General features: G+C 52.5%; 1 protein-coding gene across 2 annotated transcripts in view; it reads right to left on the bottom strand.

The window, feature by feature from the left end:
• MAP6 (microtubule associated protein 6) overlaps positions 1-17,973 on the bottom strand; it is a 30,680-nt gene extending 12,707 nt beyond the window's left edge. For both annotated transcript variants that reach the window (XR_010426952.1, XM_064642839.1), the window contains exon 1: positions 17,187-17,973. Coding sequence is in view for 1 of the 2 variants with exons in the window: in XM_064642839.1 (XP_064498909.1) it covers positions 17,187-17,896 (710 nt within the window). In the remaining variant the exon portion in view is untranslated. The remainder of the gene's footprint in view (positions 1-17,186) is intronic.
• Positions 17,974-24,783: the final 6,810 nt, after the last annotated feature.

The following is a 24,783-nucleotide window of genomic DNA, read 5'->3' as shown; positions in this document are numbered from 1 at the left end:
AGGGAAGCAGGTTCAGGGATCCAGCAGTGGATGGAATCCCACGTTGCTCAGCGACAGAGAAACAGGCTCGGTTTTTACCTCACCCAAAACCCACCGGCAAATTACGAGGGACTGAAAAGAAACGTGGTCTGTTAACATCAGCCAGCCCTGGGCACCCCTCGGCCACGCCTGTGAGGAGAGAGCTGTGTGATTCCACCTGTACTGCACCAAGCTGTGCTCACCAGCTCGGTTAATCCCATACTAACAGATAAAATATTGGGATAAACAGGTAAATAATCAAGAGAAAGCTGTCTCAGATGCACAGTCTATCAGATGGAGCTATGGCTTCTCTTTATTAGCTCACAGTGAATTCCTGAGTTACAGGAAAAAAATAACCCCATCTTTCATTTCTTTTGGACAGAGTTGCAACCTTTTGGAGGAAGAAAACCCAAACACGCTTGAAAGACTTTTAACATCTGCTGGACACGTTCCACAGCCTCCTTCTCTCGTTTTTCCCAGTTCTTCCCAGCACAGCACCAACATCTGCTCAGTTTTGAAGCAAACCCTTTCATTTTTCTCTCTAAAAAATCAGTATTCGTCTGAGAATGGGGATGGAGAGACCCAAATGTGTTGGTACCTCACAGGGGTTGTGCTCAGACACAGCCCAAGGCAGTGTTTAGGTCCTTAAAACTCCAGTGCAAGCCAGGAGTTATCCCAACAGTGGTGACACGAGCCCTCTGCAGAGGGGTGAGTTTTCCTTGGAAATCCCAGAGTTTGGTTTGGGAATGGTTTGGGTCGAGAGGGACCTTAAAGCTCATTTCATTCCAACCCCTTTTCATTTTCTTGCCTTAATTTCAGGGCTTCTGAGGCAACGGGATCTCTGAGCTGCAGACCCTGCTCCTCCTGCCCCGTTCCACGTTTTTGGGCTGTGTTACTCATTTTCAGCCCGGATTATGGAGGGAAATGAACTCTGTGTGAGGGTACTGCCAGTCAATCCCTTCCCATAATAGCTCTGAACATCTTAATCAGCTTCAACCAAATTTGACAAATGGGCATGGGGTTATTCAGCTTTCCCTTTTACGAGGATAAGCAGCTGGAGCCAGTCCAGGGGCTCAGGAAAGCTTCAGTTTGGACATGCACACATCACCAGAGGATGCTCAGACAGGGCTGCAGAAGGTCATCCAGTGCCCTCAGGGACTGGGAATCCAGGATCCTTTCCATGTGCAGGATCAGGGCAGCTCCCTGCCTGCTCACTGCTACACTTCTCATTCCCACAATCCCTCTGGAAAATGGGAAACCCCATTTCTCTTCCAAGGGAACTGCTGCCTGCAGGATGAGCTCAGTGCTCTGGGCTCTGTTCATGGATGGGAATGCAAACATGGAGCACGTGTGAGATACTCACAAACACACCCCTGGAAGTTGGTATTGTTGTCTCTGAGCCACACCCCAGCTCCTACTCTCCATCCTTAGTGTTGCTTCTACCTACATCCACTTTTTATTTTACCTGTATTTCCTAATTTCCCTCCCTCTTTCCTCTTCAGCCCTTCCTGGGCTTGGACAATGCTGCCAAAGGCAGGGATACTCCCTCTTTGAGGGATGCTGTTCCTCAGGAAACCACTGCACTGAATGAGCAACATGTGAATTGAAGGCTTTTCCACTTGAAAAAAACATTCCATTCCCATTTGAAGACATTCCCAATAGAAGACTTTCCCATTCAGTGAATATCATCCATTTGTCCACAGGTATTTCTGTGCAGCCCATTGTTAAAATATCCCTCCTGCATAATGGGTTTGGAGAGAAAGGAGGAAGAAACACGTTTGAAGAACTGGATTAAAGACGTGAATATATGACTGACAAACTGCTCTCCAGGGCTTGCAGAGGAGCAGAAGGAGGACACAATCTCAAACCATTTACTACAGCTACATCTGATGCTCCAGGATATTTATGTCACTCAGAGATGTTGTATCAGAAATTTAAATACTCCTTATATGCAGCAAAGAAGTGAGGGGAAAATCAGCAGCTTAAAAAGTTAATGATTTTATTTCTTTTCTGTATTCTGAGAATAGTAAAATAGTAAAAATATCTGTTCTCTAAGGTACAGTTGCTCCTGTAACACTAAAACTAACTCTGGTTTGGAGAGAGATCCTGCAGTTGAGAGAATTCCCTCATCACTGCTTAACATCCTGAGGCCAACTGGTGGGGAAGGTGCCCAGAAGTTACAAATTCCTTTTTCAACCCAAAACAAGCCCTGAAAACATTATTTCCCCCCCCTGTTTTCAGAAGAACAGGTCATGGTGGTGTCCGGACCACTGGAGAATCCTGCACACCAAATCAGCTCTCAGAGTGTGCCAGACCCCATCCTAACAGAGCTCACCTCCCAGCTCACCTAATCCTGAGCAAAAGCCTTTGTGAGGCAGCAGGGATGAGCCATGGAGCAGCTCCAGGCTGGATGTGTCCAACAGGCACAGCTCAGCCCAGCTCCGCAATTCTTTATCTCCGGGATTGTCACGGCTCTTCGTTTTTGCTGAGGAAGATTTGAAGAGCTGCTGCTGGTCTTGGCAGGAAACAAAGGGCCTGGACTGAAATAGCAGCAAATTACAGCTCTCCTAATTCTGTGCCTGGCTCTGGCCCCAGCCTTACAAAGAATAATTAGAATTAGTGGGGAACCCAGCGCTGACCTGAAATGGAACTGGAAATGAAACTCAGCAAAAAGGAGAATATGAGGCACCAGATGACCAAGTTCGATGGGAAAAATCCCCAGGCAGCTAAAGAGTATATCCAGGAGATATACTCCTGGATAGTTCTTTCCCATCCCATTTTTCCCCCCTTATTCTACTCAGGACAACTCAAAGGGACTATGAACCTTCTTTTGAAGCAAAACACCAAAATGCTTCACAGATTGTATTTTAGAACATCACAGTTCTCTTTAACGTTCCTCTACCAAAACAGCAATGAGAAAACTAAGTAAAAAGTTTGTCTGGGATTTTCAAATTATTTTGCCTTTCTGGAATACAGTATCATTTGCTCCTAAATATCCTCCAGGTCCCTTATACCTCTTAATGCAGGAAAAGAGATGTTCAGTGACATGAAATAGTGGGAAACCTAAAACCCTGTCCCTGCCTGTGCACCCAGTGCCCTGTCCCCAGCTCCTACATGGATGTTTAATGGCAGCTTTATCCTCTGCTGCCTGGGCTATTCTCTTGTGCACAATAATTTACTGTAAACTGGCACTGTCAATGGTATAAAGAAGCTCCTGGTGCCCAAGATAATTTTTTCCCCAAACATTAACAATCAACCTCTAAGAGACACACACCCACACAAATAAACATATATATATATATATATTTACACACATGTACACAGAGCAAGTCAGTTTGGATGGGCCCATATCTAATTGTGTACTAAAACAAAGTGATATATATATTAATGCAGGAATTGGAAACTTGGACAGTGGACAATGGAGTGAGTGTGAGCAGGATGGGGAGGGATCAGCCTGTGGGAACATCCCCAAGCACAGAACTGGCACAGAAGAGGAGCAAAGTGCTGAGCCTTCAAGAAGGTGACTTTGGCACTGGCTGAAGGAGGTTATGAGCAAGACACCAAGATTAATGTCCTGGAAAGGATGAAGTCAAGTCATTTGGCAGAGCAGAACCATGCTGTGATCCATTTATAAAAACAGCTTCAGTCAGCAGCCCACAAATCATGGATATTGCCTTGCCTGAGGGCCATGGAGCATGGACTTCCAGGGAGGAAGAATTGATAATTCTTCAGCCCAGGCTGTCGTGTTTGAAATGTCACAGACACGGGAGAGAACACTGAGAGGGCCAAGGAGTGAGGGAGAAAAGGAGCTGTGGGTGAGTAACCCCAAGAGGAACAGCCCTGCCACTGCTCACGTCTCAGTGTGGAGAAATGGGAGAGTTCAGGAGCATCCACGAGGAATAACAGCATGGAGAGGCCCTTGGGTGATAGAAAGGGTGAGAGAAACCCTCACACTCAGCCTGAGTGGCCAGCCCACGCCGAGCTCCCAGGGTGACACAGCCTGACATTTCTGTGCTTGCCTGCAGAAATAACCCAGCTGTAAATGTCATGTTCACCCCTGGAAAACGGCTCAGGATGGGGTCAGAGCACTGCCAACAGCCCATTTAACAGCCTGTTCTCCAGTGGGCAACACCCCAACCCCTCAGTGCTCCAGAAGGGCAGAGGAGTGTGAAATTGGCCACGAGGTTCAACAACCAAAGCAGCTGCAGAGCAGGGATGCTGTGACACAGCAGCACCAGGATTGGGAACAGCACTGCCCCAGGCAGAGCAGGACGGGCTGCAGGGACCTGAACAGAGGCAGGAGAGCCAAAGTGCTCCTCTGAGAGTTTGCTGGGCCAAAGAACATCGTGGATCTGCCTCCATTTGCAAGACAACACGTGCAACTGCACAGAAATACGGGCAACTGCATTAAGTAGGTTCCTGCATTAGGGCCCCACGGGTAAAAGCCCTCGGGAGGAAATCTTCATGTTAGGAAAAGTGGAAGAAAATGCAAATTTAATTCAGCATTGTAAATTCTTCTCCTCTGTAAGTGTGAAGTTTTTTTCAGTGCAGTTCCTGGTGAGTGCAATGGACTCATTCAAATCTCCAGCTGGAGACGGGGAAACCAGGAGCTGTCTGTCCCTGCCCTTCCCCATGGAAAGGGCACAAGGAATCACTGAATCTTTTAAGATGGAAAAGCCCTCCAAGATCATCGAGTCCAATTGTTCCTCCAGCACTGCCAAGGCCACCACTGACCCCTGTCTCCAAGTGCCACTTCCACATGGCTTTTAAATCCCTCCAGGGATGGAAATTGCACTGCCCTGGGCAGCTGTGCCAGGGCTGGACAACCCTTGACTAGTGGCCTTGTGAGCCTTGGCTCCAGTGAGATTCTTGGTGGGGGGATGTTTTTCAGCACCTCAGGTCGAGTGTCTGAAGACACAAATAGGAGAAGAATTAAAAATGCTTTATTTCAATTTAGCTCGGGTTGTGGGGATAAATACAAATGAAATAATAAAAAAAATCATAATACTAATAAAATGCATAAATACTATACAAGGCATAAATACATATAAAAATGCATAAATGCTACATAAAATGCATAATAATAAAAACAGAGGGCTGAGTTCTGTTTGCCATCTTAGGCTTTCCCATGCAATGCACCCGCTGAACTTCTCTGCAGTCGAAATTAAGAGGTTTTAACTCTTTTCAACTGGGAAAACCATAACAGGGCTGGGTGGGAACTGAGGAGATGAAGGAAGAGAGCTGAGGATTGAGCAAAGATCTCCAGATAAAGGATTACTGGGCTCAGAGAACCCGAGGAAAGGCTGAGGTGGATTTCCCCTCCCATCTTTACCCTTAATGCTGTGCTGTTGCAAGGGCTGCAAAACCTAGTTATACAATTGATTTGTGCTGCAGACAGCAAGGTGCAGAGCTCCTTGCACGACATATGGGGAATTACTGGAAAGGAAACACACGAAAATTCCCTTGAAAATCGCCCCGGGTGCTGTGGGGAAGGTTGTTCTAAAAGCATGAGAGACTGGGACAAGGTGGAATGGCTTCAAACTGAAAGAAGGGAGATTTAGGTTGGATATTAGGAAGGAATTCTTCCCTGTGAGGGTGATGAGGTCCCGGCACAGGTTGCCCAGAGAAAGAGAACTGGGAGGTGGGAAAAATTCCTTGGGAAGAGGACAAAGCTTAAGATGCCCATGAATCCTTTTAGGAACCCACAAAACACAGCAGCACAGGTCACCAGGGCTGTGTGGGTGTAACAGGGAGCACAGTCAGGTCCATGGAAGTCCATCCCTTTAAACAGTGTAATACTCAACCCACGCCACTTCCAGTTAACCTGTCTTTCTTTCCAAGTTCTCCCTACCAGAGGGAGGCACAAAATCATCTGAACTGCAGGGGATTAGAAAAACTAGTGAAGAAAATGCTTGCCATTTTCCCACCCCAAGCTTGGGAAACCACCAGCACCACTTTTCCATCAGTAATGTTCTGATAGGGGAGGAACCACTCCCTCTGGCTCCCCAACAGCTGGATTAGTCCTGTGGCAACAAACTGGTAAATACTGGGACCATCAAAGCTGTCTCAGGGGAGTCTGGGGAAGAGCCAGCAGAAGGCACTGGAGCAGATGGCTCTGCTGTGAAATCTCCTCCTAATTAGTTAAAAACAAGGACCAGTATGAGTGAATGAAGCAATTAGTGGTCACTGCAGGTACCACGCTGGCCACACCAAAGCCATCAGGAAATAAAGGGTAAGGAGGATTCTCAGAAAGCTTTATAGAAAGGATGTTCTGGAAGAAGGTTATTTTACAATTAACTGGTCATTTTCAAGGGCTTCTCCAGTGCTTGCAAGGAGTGCAGAGCTCTGAGAGCAAAGCTCAGCCCAAATGGCTTGTGGCTTTATCCCAAAAGTGCTCGTGTTCAGCTGCTCTGACTGGGACAGAACCCCAGAAATACCTCAGAGACTCAGAGCCTGTTCCCATTTTGGGGAGCATCCTGCATTGCCACGGCTTGGGAAGCTGATGGGATGTTCCCACCCGGGGATCTGATGCCCTGGAGTCTTTTGGCACCTCCAGACCCAGCCTGGAAAATCTGCAGGAGGCTGCAAAGGGGCCACTTGCTTTGAGACAGAGCTGCACTGGTGCTCCTGTGGCCAGAGACACCGGTCTAGAGGGTGGTGCCACTGTAATGTGGCTGCAAATAGCCTGAAAAATAGGTCTGGATCATGGAAACCCACTTCCCAAGAAAGACAGGAGTGAATAAAAGCATCCCTCCCTGCAAGCATCACCTATCCCAACCCCAGCTGCCAGCACACAGACGTGGGCACAGCAATCCCTTCCCTAAAGCAGAAAAAAAAAGCCCCCAGGCAGGAAACCTGGGGACCAAAAATCAACAGCATCACTTTTACAAGTCCTCTGCAAAGAACTGGGAGAAGGATTTGGCTCTCAGGAAGCACCTTTGTGGGCACAGCAAACGTTCACAGCCTCTCCCAGCCACCTGTACCTGCTGGGTAAATAACATTGGTCTCGTTTGGAAGCCAGACCATTTGCAAAAATACTTCTTCCCTTGGAGCTGCTCCAAGCTTGATGGAGAAGCACAACATGCCAGGCACCAATGTATTAAGCAGGTAGTTAATTGAGAGGGGAGCTGATGGGAGCAGGCAGCGTCCCTGTCTCCCAGGCAGAGCGTGCAAGCCCTAAACACACTCCCAGATTGATATTTATGGCAGCAGACAGAGCAGAAAGGCTCAGAAAAAGCCCTCCTTCCCCTCCCATAAATAATTCACCTCCTGTAGCAGGTCATAAAATGTTTATATTAAGTAATAATTAAATACTGCATTGCAAAAAAAAAAAAAAAAAACAACACAAAAAAACAAAACCACAGCAGCCTAGAGAAAAGTCAACCCAAAGGAAGGTGGGGGAAAGGGTTGTTTGGGAGCTGTCACGTTGGGTTTTCTCTGCTGTAGCAGTTAAATGGGGTCATTCCTGGCTGTGTTCTGCTCAGTTTGAACAAACCCTGATCCTGCCCCAAATGATGAGGTGTTTTCCATTGATCTCTGCAATACCCACATGGATATCCTGCTCTGGAGTCACGGAAACACAGAATATTTATATTGCAGGAGCCCTCTAAGATCACCAAGTCCAGCTGTTCCCCTGGCACTGCCAAGGCCACCACTAACCCACGGCCCCAAGTGCCACATCCAGGCCCTTCCTGAACTCCACGGGGTGTTTTCCAGCCAGGCAGGGCAGGTCCTGTGGTCCCACCCCCACCTCTGCTGCCAAGGGACAGGGCTTTGGATCCCAAGCCCCTGGCAGGGTAGGAATGTGAGGAGGCTGTGAGCCCACACATGGGTGAGTTGGTCTTGGTTGCAAAGACACACAAGCCAGCAGCACCAAGGTCACTGCAGACAGAAAATCAATGCAGGGAAGGAGTGGTAATGACTTAGTTTTTTCCCCTAGATTCAGAGAGGGGCTGTGGAGACACCCTGCTGGCACCTCCCATGCACAGTGTCCCTCAACTTGCTCCAGCCAAGCATTAATACACTTTTTGCTCTGGACATCCCAGTCCTGACCCCTCTCCTGGGTGTCCTCAGGACTCTCTCTGGTCCATGATTGCTGAAGGACAAACCTGAATAAGAGTCTACCTGAGACCTGACTAATGTGGAAGGATGACACGTCCTCTCCATACATCTCAGTGCAGGACTTGCTCAAAAGTGTTTCTTTTTTGAGTGGTTTTGTTGTCAATTTATTATTATTTTTTTTTAAATAAAATAACATTATTGATGTGTGATTTGTGATTCCCTGCAAAATAGCTCCTGCACCAGCACTCCTGCTGATCCCCACCTCTGTGTCCTGCCCTGCCCTCACCTCTCCTGAGCTGCTGCTTCTTTATTTCAGGCTGTTTCTCCCACATGTCAAGATCTCTGTGAATTCCAACTCATGCAAAACAATTTAGCCAAGCACAAGTGAAGGGCTCAGCACAAGTTACACCGACAAAACACAGCTCTGAGCTGGGATGGTCCTGTTGCCACGTCCTGCCCCGAAAAATCCCTTCCCTGCACTAAGGAACCAGTCAGAACCACAGCAGGAAAGCAGGGTTTAATTTAAATTTAAATTTAAATTTAAATTGCCTGTGGGATGTTTAAGGCATTCTATACCTAAAGGGGCTCCAAGGGACTTTGGACAAGGACCTGGAGGGACAGGCCAAGGGGGAATGGCTTCCCACTGCCAGAGGACAGGGATAGATGGGATATTGGGAAGGAATTCTTGGCTGTGAGGGGGGGGAGGCCAAGGAGAGAAATTGCAACTGGTCATAAAGGAGAATCTCTCTTGGGAGGATGAAAATGCTCCATGTACAGGGATCAGCACATCAGTCAGCAGCCCCAGAACAGGCAGGAAGGGGAATCATGGCAAGTGGGGCTGGGGAGAACCTCAGGAGCACCTTCAATCCGTGCCCATGGCAGGGGGTGGAACTGGATGAGCTTTAGGGTCCTTTCCCACTCAAACCATCCCATGACTCCCTGATCCTGCTCCAAGCTTTATTCCAATGCTGCTGTGCCACCAGAGGCTTCTACCCACTGATGGAGGCACAACCACTGCAACCTTCAGCACCAGCCCCTCCCCTGCTCTCTGCAGGACCAGGATGATGCCAAAACCCATCCCAGCTCCCCAAACCCCACCTCAGCTCCCCAAAACCCACCTCAGCTCCCCAAAACCCATCTCAGCTCCCTGAAACCATCCCAGCTCCCCAAAACCCATCTCAGCTCCCTGAAACCATCCCAGCTCCCCAAAACCCACCTCAGCTCCCCAAAACCCACCTCAGCTCCCCAAAACCCACCCCAGCTCCCCAAAACCCATCCCAGCTCCCTGAAACCATCCCAGCTCCCCAAAACCCACCTCAGCTCCCCAAAACCCACCCCAGCTCCCCAAAACCCATCCCAGCTCCCTGAAACCCACCCCAGCTCCCCGGATGGGTTTTCCTTGTGTGTTTTTGGGCTGCTTGCCAACGTAGCCCTCTCGGGGACTCCTCCCCGTGAGTTGCCATGGCTACTGGCTGTGACACTGTGACAACTCTGCTGCCTGGCTGAGCCGCTGCCTTCCTCCCCTGGATGTGCAGGGGACCTGGGGATGTGCAGGGACCTGGGGATGTGCAGGGGACCTGGGGATGTGCAGGGGACCTGGATGTGCAGAGGACCTGGGGATGTGCAGGGACCTGGGGATGTGCAGGGACCTGGGGATGTGCAGGGGACCTGGATGTGCAGAGGACCTGGATGTGCAGAGGACCTGGGGATGTGCAGAGGACCTGGGGATGTGCAGGGACCTGGGGATGTGCAGGGGACCTGGATGTGCAGGGACCTGGGGATGTGCAGGGACCTGGGGATGTGCAGGGGACCTGGATGTGCAGGGACCTGGGGATGTGCAGGGACCTGGGGATGTGCAGGGGACCTGGATGTGCAGGGGACCTGGATGTGCAGGGGACCTGGCTGGGGGCTGTCCCCCCTCAGCAACCCCAGCCCAGGGCTTTCACACCCTCACAGGACCTCCAGTGCCCCCTTCCTTCCCCCCTCTCAGACCTTCTACCTCCATTTACAACCAAATAACGAGGGCACAGAGCACGGCCCAAGTCCTGATCTGCAGCCCACCAAAGTGGAAACATCAGAACACAGCAGCCAAAAATTCCCCTCCATCCTCCCCCCAATTTTAGGAATTAATTTCACATAATCACTGTTTAATTGGCAGCTGGTCCTTACACACAGGAGGCCCAAAAGAAGCAGGTTGGTCAGACCTGGTGCCAGGGGAGCAGGACTGGGATGAGTGTGGAGAAGGACCTCTGAAATCAGATGATCCAAGCAGCTGTTGATGCCTCATCCCTGGAAGTGTTCAGGGAAGGGCTGGAGCAACCTGCTCTGGTGGAAGGTGCAGGGGGGTTGGAATGGGATGATCTTCAAGGTGCCTCCCAAGCCAAGCCGTTCTGGCACGAACTAATTTGATTAATTAATACACAGCTCCTCTCCAGAAGGCCACTGGTTTCTTTGAACACCACCACCTTCTATTTTCCTCCCCTTTCCGAGTCAGACAAGCTGTGAAGCACCTGCACAGCCCTTTTAAAGAACAAGGAGAGCAAAGCAGCAGCCAGGCACCACCAGCTGGGCCCTGGTGACCTTGCAAAGAATTCCAGAGAGGAACCCCTGGCTGCTTTCTGGGAGGGCACCTGCAAGGCTGGGTGGGCAAACCCGCAGGAGCTCACTGACAAAACAAAACCCAAGTGAAACCAACCAACCGAAACCTAAAAAACCCAAACAAACAAGACAAAACAAAACAAAAAAACCAAACAAAAAAAAATCCCCCAAAACAAACAAACAAAAAAACCACTCAAAACATAAAAAAATAATTAAAAACAAAATTTTAAAAAATAAATTAATTTTTTAAAAATTAATTTTAAAAATTAAAAATTAATATTTTTTTTTTAAGAAAAAGTAACAGCCCTCCAACCTGCCCAGCACCAAACCCCTTTATTTTGTAGTCCCAGCAGCCCAGCTTGCAGCCAGCTCAGGGAGCAGCAGGAGTCTCTCCACATGCACAAAGTGCTGCAGGGTCCCCTCAGGTGGAGGCATCGTTTGAGCAAAAAAAAAAAAAAAAAGTATTAAGACAAAGAAAAATGTGTTCCCTTTACAATGAGCTATTAATGGAAATAAAGTAGTTATTAATAGAAAGCAAAATGTGTTTGCTAAAGAACACCTGCAATGCTGGGGCTGAGGAGGAGAGACGAGTTGGAGGTTAAAGGAGGACAGCCCAGTTTGTGTGTATATTATTTTTAATATAAATAAATATATATAATATAATATATAAAATAGATGACTATAAAAATAAAATAGATAATTTATAAGTACAAAAATCTAAATATAAAAATACATAGAAGTATGTATATACATATAAATATTGTCTATAAAACATACAAAGGACATTGGAAGGATATCCAGAGTAATGAGTTATAAATCAAGAGAAATAAAACTTCCACCCTATAAAACTTCCCTAAAACAGCCCTGGTGACCATGGTAGCAGCAGAGCATCCTTGCTCCTGCCCTGATGGGGCAAGGCTTAGCTGGAGGTATCACACAAATATATATATATTGAGTGGATGTGAACACATTCAGCTCAAAGAACAGCAAGATGGGTGTGGGATGGAGCACAAAGTACTGGGAAAGCAAAGGCTCGTGCAGCCTGCAGGAGACAGGAACAGCAAAGGTCACGGTCTGAACGTGAGAAGAGTCAAATCTACAACTGCTGCTCGTGATTTAGTTGGAAAAGACAGAACTGGGGGCCTAAATGAGCTGATTCCTCTCCCCTCCTCTTTTTTTACCGTCTGTGTCACAGCCTGAAGCCAGCAGTGGAAGTGGGATGTGCTCCTGCATCCCAGGGAAGCTGGTGGTGCTGTGTGGGGAAGGGGAAGGGGAGAGATGCTTGACATGTCTTTGGGTGCGATAACTGACTGAGCAGACAAAAGAAATGTGAAAATCTACCAGGTTTCAGCAAAGCATCTTTATCCAGGGCCGTGTGGGAAATCCTTAATTAAGCCAGTGAAGAAAAGCACCAGCAGAGCAGGGAGCTGGGCGAGGGGAATGACGAGTGCTGCGAGGCTGAGCCACAGCCTGGAAGGGGGTTAGCAGTGTTTAACATTTTTAAGGTTGACTTTGGCACGAAAAAAATGTAGGGCAGCACTAAGGAGAGCTCCTAACGACACCAGGTGGTCGGGCAGCACCAATGCGGAGCAGGATGGGGGAGGCACAGGGGAAGGCAGGCTCTGACCTTGACTGCCGTGCTCAGAACGGGCTGGAAACGAGCAGGACTAAATGCCAGGCTCGGTACTAACCACCAGGATCTTCTGCTGTGGGATGGGAGCTCCAGGGGTGGAACTGCCCGAGGAGAACAGCGTGGGCATGCTGGTTTATCCAAGGGTAAACGAGGGATTCCCGACGAATCCGTGAGACCCACAAACACGGCTCGTGAGCCTCACCTCCGAAGGGCAACACTCTGCACCTCTGTTTACTAAACAGATTTCACCCGGGAAAGAGCTGGAGAGGAAAGGCTGACACAGGGAGTAAACAGGAGACTAAAAATATTTGGACTTTCCCAAAGGATGTGGGCGCGGTACCTGGGGACGCTGAGCAGTGACATCTGGGCAGGAGAAAGGCACTGAGCAGCCCAACAAAACAGCCAAAAAACAAAGCAGAAAGAAAAACAACCCAACAAAACAGCAAACTACAGAAGGAGAGAGAGAAAGAAGGGATGAAGGAAAGAAGGAAACCCAATAAAACAGCAAATGACCCAGGCTGGAAATGGGTTGCAAACCAGCAGAGACTGAGGTTCAGAGGGTCCCATCCAGCCCCGTGGGCCTAAAGGTCCCTGCTGGGGTGACCCAAATGGATGGGAGCAGTGAAAAAATTGCTCAACCTGGCCTTGGACACTTCCAGGGATCCAGGGGCAGCCACAGCTTCTCTGGGCAACCTGTGCCAGGGCCTCTCCACCCTCACAGCCAACAATTCCTTCCCAATATCCCATCTCTCCCTGCCCTCTGGCAGTGGGAAGCCATTCCCTGTGTCCTGTCCCTCCATCCCTTGTCCCCAGTCCCCCTCCAGCTCTCCTGGAGCCCCTTTAGGCCCTGGAAGGGGCTCTCAGCTCTCCCTGGAGCCTTCTCTTCTCCAGGGGAACCCCCTCAGCTCTCCCAGCCTGGCTCCAGAGCAGAGGGGCTCCAGCCCTGGAGCATCTCCGGGGCCTCCTCTGAACTCTCTCCAGCAGCTCCATGTCCTTGTGCTGCTGTTCCCAGGGCTGGAGGCAGCTCTGCAGGGGGGTCTCAGCTGAGGGGGCAGAGGGGCAGATCCCCCCTGCCCTGCTGTGGGCTCAGCCCAGGGCAGGGGGGCTCTGGGTGCCACCACACGTTGCTGGGTCATCTCAAGCTTCAACCCGGTGTGGTCTCGATGCATCATCCCCTTCCCTGCAGTGGGATGGGCACCAGATGGTCTTGGCAGGTCCTTCCAGCCCTACACGTCCACAGCTGCAGTGGTGGAGCCCAAATTCCCTGCCTGTGTGTATCCTGCTCCAGCCTTCCCACGTGGACATCCCTCCCTCCCCAGGTTATCTCCTCTGTGCCTTCCAAACCCACACAGCCAGTCCCCAGTGCTGACTCATTCATCTCTACAGCTACTACAGGCTCTCATTTGCTCCACATCCTCTGTACCTCCAGGCTCTGAGATGAATGACAGAACCTTAGCAACAGGCAATTCATTAATACCAGGGCCAGGCCAAACATTTTCCACCGAAGCCTTTTATTGTTTTGTTTCCTCTGCCAGGAGAGGAAATTGGTGGGGGAGAAAAAAAAAAACTAATTGCTTTGGTAAAGAACTGGAAACCTAATTTGGGCAATATTGCTTCTCTGGGGGAAATTCACGGCCTTAGCACTCATTCTGATACCCTGAGAAGGGGGTGAAGTGTTTCCTTTCCCTTTTATATCTTTTGTCTTCAGGAAAAAAAGGTAACAAAAGGAAAAGAATGCAAGACAAAGAAGAAGAAGAAGGGGGGGGAACACCCAAGAAACACTTAATTCTGGCCTTTTTCCATATTTTCCAGACAAAAATATAAAATATTCACTCATTCCTTATTACATTTTTGCCAAATGTGCTTCTAATTGTCCCACATCCCCAGCAAATGCCACTGTCTGCACATTTTGTCACCTGCTCTCTCTGGTCCCAGATCCCCAGGGTGAACTCCAGCAGGGAGAAGAGCTCTGCCCATCCCTTCCAGGGGAAAAAATCCCCTCCCAGGCACTGCAGAACTGGGGTCACAGGGTCACCTCTGGGCCCAGTACAGATAAAGCCCCCAGTGGTGCCACCAGATCTTCCTACAAGACATCTGAGAACTGAACAAGAAAAGGTTCCATCCACCAGGGGGTGGCCAAATTATAGTCAACGAGTAAATAAATATATAAATAGTAAAAATACTGTTAATAATATAAACAAATAATAAATAATACACATAAATGCTGCTTATTCTGTAGGATCCCTGAGCACAGGCAGTCACCAGCAGACACCCACTGCTGCTCTGGCCTCTCCAAAGGCTTCTGGGCTCAAACAAATCCCTCATCCCTGTGGCTGGGAGGAGCCTCCATCCTCCATGGACACCACCACCAGGCACCACCTCTGCTCTGCCCCTCTGGGCAGACCTGGCAGGAGCTCACACGGGCTCTGCAATATCCATCTGCCTTGGCACACAGAGGTTAAAAAAGGGAATTGCTCCCTTTGGCGTGGACTTCCCCCGTGACCTTGGGCTGGCTGCTTACTCCATTCCGTGCTCTCAGCCATTCCTCACAAGGAAATAATGCCCAGGGGGACACAGGGAGATGAAAACCCACCCCTGGTGTGCTCTTTGGCTGCACCAAGGAATTTTTTGCCAGGCTTGGAGCGTCACATTATGCTGATGTGCAGCGGTGGCAGAGCACTGGAAGGAAATCTGCCCTGCTCTCTGCTGCTGGCCAGCAGCACCAGCCCATCCCTGCATGAGCCACGGAGACAAACAAGCCCCATGTGAGCCATCCCTGCTCCTCCCCAGTCACCAGGAGATAGTCTGGGCTGCTGGGTGGCCCCCAGGGTTGCCCAGATAGGCTGTGGAGCCTCCATCCCTGGAGCTGTTTCAACACCCACCCAGCGTGTGAGCAGCCAGGCCCTTGGGAGTAACGAGGATTTGGAGCATTTGGCTTTTTAAAAAGAACCCAAACAATAAACAACGCTTAGGAGATGCCTAATTTGAACAGAAAATGAGAACAATTAGCCACAACATCACTTATGCATTAATGAAGAGATGCTTATGTTCCAGGGCTGAGCATCAGAGCAAACACTCCTCCTGCAATATGCTGCAAGGAAGGAAAACATGGAACGGGAGAGCAGATGAGGACCCAAGTGGGAAGAGAAGCCCTAAGGGTGTCCTGAAAGCCAAGGAGCAACAACAAGGAGAGCTGAATCCTTCTAGTTCCTCTTAGATTTAACACTCCAGCTGACCCAACCCTTTCCTTGGGGAGGAACCCCAACCCAACTGCTGTAGGAATTTGCTGGAGCAGACCCGAGTGATGGGAAGGTGAGCAATCTGCATTTAAATGTGCAAGTAAATAAGTCTAATTATGCTTTGCAGCAGTGGGAGAGAGGCATCACAACAACTCCCCAGCTCCAGGAGAGCTTTCTGCTTTAGCCTTGCCATCCCCAGCACAAGCCCAGCCCTTGCAAGGTGAGCAGACAAAAAGCCCAGTCTCAGCCCCCAGCTGGCCACGGCAGATTAAAGGGCTGTGTCACTCCTGGAAAACCCTTTTCCCACACACTCCACCCCTGCAGAACAGAGCCCCCGAAAATCCCTGGCCATTTTCCCCTGTCTCAGCCAAGCAGCACCGTCACACCTGGATGCTCCCGAGCCTCCAGCACCACTCACATCCCCAGGGAGAGCCAGAGCTGATGCTGAGCGACAGCAAAAATCAAAATCTCACTGCTTGAACCACCCGGGAACGAAGGACAGGAGGTGACTGTCAGCTCTGCTGTGCCACACAGTCATCGGTGGGACAGGGGAGTCAAATCCCAGCTTCGGCTCGGATCTGCGTGGATGTACCACCTGTTTCATGCCTGGGTGTCACCTCTAAACCTCCCCAAGGAGGAAAATCAATCATCCGAAGGCACAGACAGCCCGGCATTCACGCGGCCGCAGGGAGAAGCAAAAAGGCTGCGATGACACTTCTGTCACCGCAACCCCCGCCTTTGCTCCCTGCCACCTCCACCCCGGGCTCGGCAGCGGTGGGCTCTGCCAAGGAAAGCTCTGGAAAACACAACCGCCGCAAACCCTCCTTGCAAACGTACGTGCAGGGGCAGCCGCCCCACCACTTTTGTTTTGCATTCCCAACGCATCCAACCCCTTCACCGGGAGAGAAACAACAGCAGCGGCTCGCGGCGAGGAGTTCCGCGCCCCGAATCCCAAACCAGGTCTCTTGTCTGAGGTGAAATAAGGGCACCCGTGTCTGGCCGGGGGGGACACGGGGATGTGTCATCCCCCCCGCGCCGCGTTAAACATGGCAGCATCCCAGGCTGCCCCACCCAAGCGGCCTGGGATGCGTGTCCCGCGGCCCCGGGATGCTTTGTCTCGGGGGGTGCCCAGCCTGGGACGATTCCCGGGACCCTCCTGCGCGTGGGGCACCCCACCCGCGCGTGGGCCCCTTGGGATGGTGCTCCTTTGGGTCGGCTGCAGCGCGACATCCAGGGATGCGCTGGGAAAGGACCGGAGGCCACTCGCACATCCCGGGGACGTGACCCCAGACATTCCCCCCGCGGAAATCCCAGGCGGTGGGCGTCTCTGCATTTTGGGATGTGGGGGGAGGGACCACACATACACAAAGACACTCAAACCTCCTGCCAACCCACCCGACAAAAAGCCTCCATGTATTCACCGCCTGCACATCATCTACTGCCCCATCGCCGACCCCAGAGAGGGGGGGAATTTTAAGGACAACCCCCCCGAGCGGGGGATGTGCAGACCCCCCCGGAATGTTTCACAGCGTCTCTCCCAGGGTGGGATGCTCCTCCCGGGGACGTGCAAAGGGGGACCGGAGAAGGGCTGGCGAGGGGTCGGCAGGTTGGGGGTCTGGACGGGGGGGGGGTCTCACCTGTAGGACGAGCTGACCCCCGCCGCCACCTCCTCCTTGATCTGCCTGTTGAGAGCATCGGCGGCCGCCCGGCCCCTGCCCGGCTCCGCCGGCTGCCCGCCCGCCTCCTCCGCCTTCTTCCGACCCTTGTCTCTCCCGTCCCCGGCCCGCACCGCTTTGGGATGCTCATCCTCCGCCTCGGGGTCTTCCTCCTTCTTCTCGGGAGCGATGTGCACCTTCCGCCGCTTCTCCTGCGCCGGTTTCTCCGGGGAAGCGCGGTCCAGGGCCAGCACGGGGGAAGGGCCCGGTTTGGGGATCCAGGGGTGGTCGCCCCGCTTGGGGATGGGCCAGGCACGGAAATCCTTCTGGTACTGCGTCTCCTTCTCGAAGGGAGTGTCCGAGGGCTGGTACTCGCTCTTGGGCTTGCAGCTCGGCTCGGGCCGCTGCACCTTCCAGGGCTTGTAGTCGTGCCGCATCACCGAGTCCGCCGGGGGCGAGGCGTGCGGGGCCGGGCCGGGCCGGGCGGCACCGGGACCCGGCTCCCCGCCCGCCGCCGCCTCCCCGCCCGGCTGGGTGTCGATGGGGGCCGCGGGGCGCGGCGGGGCCGCGGGGGGATGCTCGGTGGCCTCCGAGTACTTGGTGAAGACGAGCGGGACGGCGATGTCCGCCTTGTCCAGCTGGTTCCAGAAGCGGGCGATGCAGCAGGCGCGGGTGATGCAGGGCCACGCCATGGTGGCCCCGCCAGCCCCGCACCGCCAGCGGCACCGGCACCGCGCCGGGATCGCCGCGATCCGCGCCGGGAGCCGCGCCGGGAGCCGCGCCGGGAGCCGCTCCGGGATCCGCTCCGCCCACACCGCGCAGGGCGGGGCAGCGCGGGGCGGGGCTTGGAGGGGCGGGGGGCGGGGGGCGGGGCTTGCACGCGGGCACGGGAGAGGGGGGACGGTGTGTGACACACCTGGGCACGCACCTGAGAGATGGGGGGGTGACACACCTGGACACACACCTGAGACTGGAGGGGGGGTGTGACACACTTGGACACACACCTGAGATATGGGGGGGTGACACACCTGGACACACACCTGAGACTGGAGGGGGTGTGACACACCTGGACACACACCTGAGAAATGGGGGTGTGTGACACACCTGGACACACACCTGAGACTGCAGGGGGGGTGTGACACACTTGGACACACACCTGAGAGATGGGGGGTGTGACAGACTTGAACACACACCTGAGACATTGGGGTGTATGTGTGACACACCTGGACACATACCTGAGACGTGGCTCTGTGTGTGTGACACACCTGGAAAGACACACACCTGAGACATGGGAGGGTGTGTGTGACACACATGGGCACACATCTGAGACATGGAGGCGGTGTGTGACACACCTGCACCTGGACACACACCTGAGACATGGGAGTATGTGTGACACACTTGGACAGGCACCTGAGAGATGGGGGGGGGTGTGACACACCTGGACACACACGTGAGACATGGGGGGTGTGACAGACCTGAACACACAGCTGAGACATTGGGGTACATGTGTGACACACCTGGACACATACCTGAGACATGGCTCTGTGTGTGTGACACACCTGGACACACGTGTGCACATGAACACTCACACAGGGGTGCACACTCACACCTGCACACACGTGTGCACACACGTGCCACACATCCACGCTTGCATGCAGTTGTACCTTCACATTGCACACCCACACGTGCACACACACTCCTGCACACACACAGACACACGAGCACATGTGTGCACAGACCTACACGCCTACACTGCCCCACACACCCCCCTGTGCACACACGTGTGCAAATGCACACCCAGATCCTTCAGGAGCTGCTGCAGCACCAGCTGCTGCTCCCAGTTCCCCTCCCTGGACGGGGTTTGTGGCTGAAGCCAAACACGTGTGCACACGTGTGTGCAGACATACACGCACACACACGTATTTTATTCTTGCCTTTTGCCCATTTTTTCCCATTTCATTGCAGACTTGGCAAACCCAAAGCAGAACACCCCCCACCCTGCTCCTGCAGCGAGGCCAGCTTAGGGCTGCCTGCAAATTCCTATTGCCAGGCTGGATTCACAACCCCAAATCCCACCCTGCACTCCATCCTCACCCTCCTCTTTAAGCCTTCCTCCACCTTCTCCCCACCCTTTCCTCCCTTCCCCTGTTTCTCCATCTCTTCACCCCACCATCCTTCCATCTCCCCGTCTCTCCCTTCATCCCTCCATCCCTCCATCCCTTCATTCCATTATCCCACTTTCCCTCTGTCCCTCCATCTCTCCCTTCATCCCTCCATCCCTCTGTTTCTCCCTTCTCTGTATTCCCTGATGCCAATAAAGCCCATTTGCACCCAAATCACATCCCCTCCTGCTCCAATCCTGTGCAGACGCCCCTCCCTCGAAGCTCCCGGGTCTTTCCCAGCCTCCCTGCACTGCCAGCATTCCCACCGGGAGCAGGACTCCAACAAAAGCAGCGATCCCAGTGAAAGCCACACACTCAAACACGGAATTGCCACGAGAAGGAAACAATTCCCACCCGTCAGTGGCTGCAGCTGCCAGGAGTGCAGTGAAAGGCAGGATTATTCCTGTCGGGATTGTTCCTTGAATACAACACTTTACATCCCCTTATTGATCCTCGGGCCCTGAGGGGTTTGGGTTTGTGGGGTTTTGGGTTTTTTTTTTGGCTTGTCTTTGCCTGGATTTGCTTAATTTCATTCTCACCTGTAGGCAAATTGTGGAAGCTCATTTTATGGATGGGATTGGAGCCCTCACTGCTGGAGATGGATGGATCAAAGGGCCGCCTTTGGAAAGAATAAATAAACATCAACTAGGGGTGTTTATACACAGCCACTGCTTTGTCTTTTGGGATTATATCACCCCTGCCATCACAGCCAGGGCAATTAAAACTGGGGACAACAATTAAAGGTTTGGGAAGCTCCTCAGTGTCTCCCAGGTTAGATATAGACCTGGGATCTGGGATCTGCTGCCCACAGAGGTCTTGCACACATTTGTGGACTTTCCTGCAGGAAACATTTTTGAATTCACTCTGCGTTGTCGTTTCAGGGTTTGCTGCACAAAGAACTATTAGTGAAATTAATTGCCCAGGAAGTTATGTGGGAAGAAGGACCTGGAGCTGCTGGAGAGAGTCCAGAGGAGGCCCCGGAGCTGCTGCCAGGGCTGGAGCCCCTCTGCTCTGGAGCCAGGCTGGGAGAGCTGGGGGGGTTCACCTGGAGAAGGGAAGGCTCCAGGGAGAGCTGAGAGCCCCTCCCAGGGCCTAAAGGGGCTCCAGGAGAGCTGGAGGGGGACTGGGGACAAGGGATGGAGGGACAGGACACAGGGAATGGCTTCCCACTGCCAGAGGGCAGGGACAGATGGGATATTGGGAAGGAATTGTTGGCTGTGAGGGTGGTGAGGCCCTGGCACAGGTTGCCCAGAGAGGTCTAGTGGAAGGTGCCCCCATGGCAGGGGGTGGAACTGGATGGTCTTTAATGTCCCTTCCAACCCAGACCATTCTCCATTTCTGTGATTCTGGGATATCAGCGTGTTCCTGCTGGATCCCAGCCCGTGTGCACCCACTGGAACAGCCCCCACTCTGGAGCTCAGGCATGTCCCAGCCCTGCCCCCAGCAGTGCCAGCACACGGGGGTGTGCACAGCACCTCGCACCATCTGGGGGCTGGGGACTGGCCTGTGCACAACCTTTCTGTGAGGATCCCTCACCTGCAGCCAGTCTGGGCTCCTCTCACGTGCCCAGTCATGCCCTGACCATCCTTCCCTTTTTTTGTGGGAGAGGACGCGGGCAAACCTGCCTTGTGAGGTTTTGCAGCATCAGGAGCCTTTGCTGCTCTGCAGACAGCAGGCAGACCTGGGTGGTGGTAGAGGCTGCAGAATGAAAAAAAAATTGCTTGGTGTCTCCTGCAGTGAAATCTCTGGTTATATATATATATATATATTCATCCTGAAGCATGGCTGCTCACTCACTTGCAGGAATCAGCTATGGAAAAGCATCGTCAGGCAAAATCCATTAGCTCTAATCAGTGGAATTGATGTGCTGGCTGCAAACCTCTCTCGGAGAGGATGGGAGCTAAATAAATAAAAATGTCTCTGTTTTTAAATTACAGCCATCGTGGCAGGAAGCAGGAATCGCTTTCTCCTGTTCCAGCCTCTTCTGGGAAAATGCTGTGTGAGGCCACATGGTGAGACATTGGTTTTTGGGGCAGCCAAGGACGTCACAACACCAGACCGTACCAGAATCCTGCCCAAAGGGTGTGGCAGAGCTCAGTGCAGGACCTTACAGGGGTGGAAGGTGGGGTTATTTAGGGAACAAACCCCACAGGGTGGTAGCCATCTCCAAGGGAGGCTCCTGGCTGATCCCTGACCAGGGGAGGAGGGAGGGGATGGCAGCTCCTCCCATCGCTCCCGGGAGATCACCAACAAACGCCGGAGTGAAGTGAACGCAAAGAAAAAGAAAATCCCAACAAGGTAGGGCTGGCAGGGACCCCACATGTCCTTAGGAGCCTTTCTCCTCCAGCACAGGAGGACCTGGGCATCAGCTCCAGGGGCTAAAGGCAGGGCAGACTCCAGCTCCAAAGCCAGCCCTGGAGCACAACAGCAGCCCCCCCGGTGAAGGGTGTTCACCACAGCACCCCAGTGAGGTGCAGGAGAGCTCCACTGAGCCGCCTTTCTCCTCCCCGGCACTGCTGTCCCCTGTCCCCGCCCCGGCAGGGCTGTCCCACACACCCCCCTGCTCTGCAGGACCGCTGCTCTGAGCTGCTTCTGTCCCCAGCACCGACCTCCTGGGACAGGAGAACACGACAACACTGCGGGGGGCAATTTAGAGAGGATTTCTAGTGGCCTCTCACGTCTTAAATCATTTCATAATCGCACACAACTTCTGGGAACGGGGTTCTGCCTGGGGTGTTCTCGTTTTCCTTGTCAGCTCTGCTTATGATTCATATATGTTGGGAGAGTGTTTCAGGGCCAAATGGGACAGGAGCCAAAGCAAATCCATATCAGAATGCTGCATAAAGAGAGTAATTGAAGTGCATGAAAAGAAGAATTCGACCAATAATTCAAGTGCTCTAAAGGACATGAAATTTCTTTGATGAAAACCACTGGCAGAACACAGCCACATTTCAGAAGAAGTGATTTTGTAACAGGTAGGAGGGGGAGTAAGATCTGAAATACTGTGTTTTGAAAGAATTTATATTAAAAAAACAAAAACAACAAAACCCCAAAAATCAAACCCAAAAAACCCAGCAGGCAGAAGTGGGCTTCTGTCACACCCACACCCTCACTCAGAGCTGGGGAGGGACAAAGACCAGGCTTGGTGCAAAGGCATCACGTGGGTTTGGGGTGATGGGGAGAAGGAGGACCTTGCAGGGGAGACACTGCTGGAGGAGTGATGGGTCAGGAAGGAATGGGACTCAGAGAAACCATGGGACAATCACTAAGAAGATACCTTCAGTCTACTTCTGATAATTTTGCCCACTGGAGGGTAAATTAGTTTGGTGGGAAGCTCTAGGAATATGTGTGGATAACTGAGAGGCTTTAGGGTAAATGAAAGGGGGTTATGTGTGATTGGAAGGGAGGAGCACTGATCTGAAGGGTGGTTATAGCTCTGCTGCTGGGGCACCAAGTCCCACAGGGTCCACACGTGGTGGGGACTCACCAAGGAGCCATGGACAGCTCCTGGAGCTGTGCAGTGTCCTGGCAACCTGTCCGTGCCCTGCACCCTGTCCGTGCCCTGCACCCTGTCCGTGCCCTGCACTGCTCCTTGCGCTGCTTCCTGCACATCCTCCGGGCCAGGCTTTCCCAGCCCTCCCCCTGGAGCCTGGCCAGCTCTCCAGGGCCAGCCCGGGAAGGCTCCCGGGCACATCCCACCGCGCTGACTTGCAAAGCCTCCGGCTCTGACTCAGGGTTTATGGGGAGAGGTGGACGTTGCCCGGTGGAGCCGCGGGAGGCACTGATAAAGGGATTACAGGGGGCGACTTATTGAGGGATTAAAGGAACTTAATGTTCCCAGACTAAATGCAAGCCGTGGGAGATTGGATAAATGGCTATAAATAACTGAGAAGGGAAAGCCAAGGGGAATGTGGTGGGAGCCCCCGTGTGTGAGTGCTGGGTGTGTCAGGAAAGGAGGCTGGCTGGGGTATCAGGGGATAGGATATCAGGGCTCGGTGTTTGGGCATGTCACCTACTGCTCAGCTAGTTCAGTACCTCAGACACAGCTCTGCCCTTCCCAAAAGCAGGAAAAGAGAGGCTCGGGGGGACCTTCTGGCTCTGCAACCCCCTGACAGGAGGGGGGAGCCGGGGAGGGGGGGGGGGGTCAAGCTCTGCCCCCAGGGAACAAGGGACAGGAGGAAGGGGAACGGCCTCAAGTTGTGCCAGGGGAGGTTTAGATGGCAAATTAGGAAAAATTTCTTCATGGAAAGGGCTGTCCAACCCTGGCACAGCTGCCCAGGGCAGAGGGGGAGTCCCCATCCCTGGAGGGATTTAACAGCCCTGTGCATGTGGCACTTGGGGACAGGGGTGAGTGGTGGCCTTGGCAGTGCTGGGGGAACAGTGGGATTTGATGACCTTAGAAGGCTTTCCCAACCCAAATGATTCTGTGATTCTAAGTCACAGGTTCAATTTTATCTGCACTTAGCAACGAGATGCATCTCTCCCAGCTCCTCCTGTCTGCCTGGAGTTCTGTGATCCCCCTCTAATTTAGGCAGGGGATCTCAAAGCCCTCCATTAGTAGGTATTTTTCTCTCCTAATTTAGGAAAGTAGAAAGACAAAAAGCAAATGACATAACCACAGCAGAGCAGCCCATGAATATTTATTACCCAGCTGAGCCTTGCTTCACTCCTTGGTCAGCCCTTCCAAGGAGCCGACTTGTTAATAATAAATCCGGAGCGTGGGGCTGTGCTTGTCATAATAAACCACAGGCAAAGAGCTGGGACTCTCTGCAGCACAACTGCTCTGGGAACAAGCAACACAACTGCTCTGGGGCTTAGCCTGACATTTTCTGGGAGCAGAAAATGCTTCCCACGTGTCTGGGTGTCCCCAAGGAACAGGTGTGTGACCCCTTTCACCAGCAAAAGCCAAAAGAGCTCCTTGGCATGGCTGGGTTCCAACAAGGACAAGACCGGGTGGAAAACACTTTGAGACACCATCACTGAACCAGAGATGTCCCTGCCAGGGCTTTTTTCAGAGTCGTAGGATTGTTTAGGTTGGAAAAGCCCCCTAAGATCACCGAGTCCAACCCTTCCCCAGCACTGCCAAGGCCACCACTGACCCCTGTCCCCAAGTGCCACATCCACAGGGCTGTTAAAACTCTCTGGGGATAGGGGCACCACCACTGCCCTGGGCAGCTGTGCCAGGGCTGGACAGCCCTTTGGGGGAAGGAATTCCCCCTAAGAACCGCTCTAACCCCTCCCACCACCCCCTCCCTGACGGTGAAGGGGTTGCCCAGCCCAGGAAGACCGGGAGCCCCGGACCCACAGGTCTCTGCAGAGCATTTTGGAAATCACTGATGGTTTCTCACCAGGAAACATCCCGTCTCCAGGCAACAGCGCTGAAAGAGTTAAAAACCTCCTTTGCTTTCTCGAAGCAG

Source organism: Pseudopipra pipra, chromosome 2, assembly GCF_036250125.1.
Source record: "Pseudopipra pipra isolate bDixPip1 chromosome 2, bDixPip1.hap1, whole genome shotgun sequence".
NCBI classification, from domain to species: Eukaryota; Metazoa; Chordata; class Aves; order Passeriformes; family Pipridae; genus Pseudopipra; species Pseudopipra pipra.
Note: the sequence above shows the minus strand (reverse complement) of the source record. Positions and strands in the feature narration are given on the sequence as shown.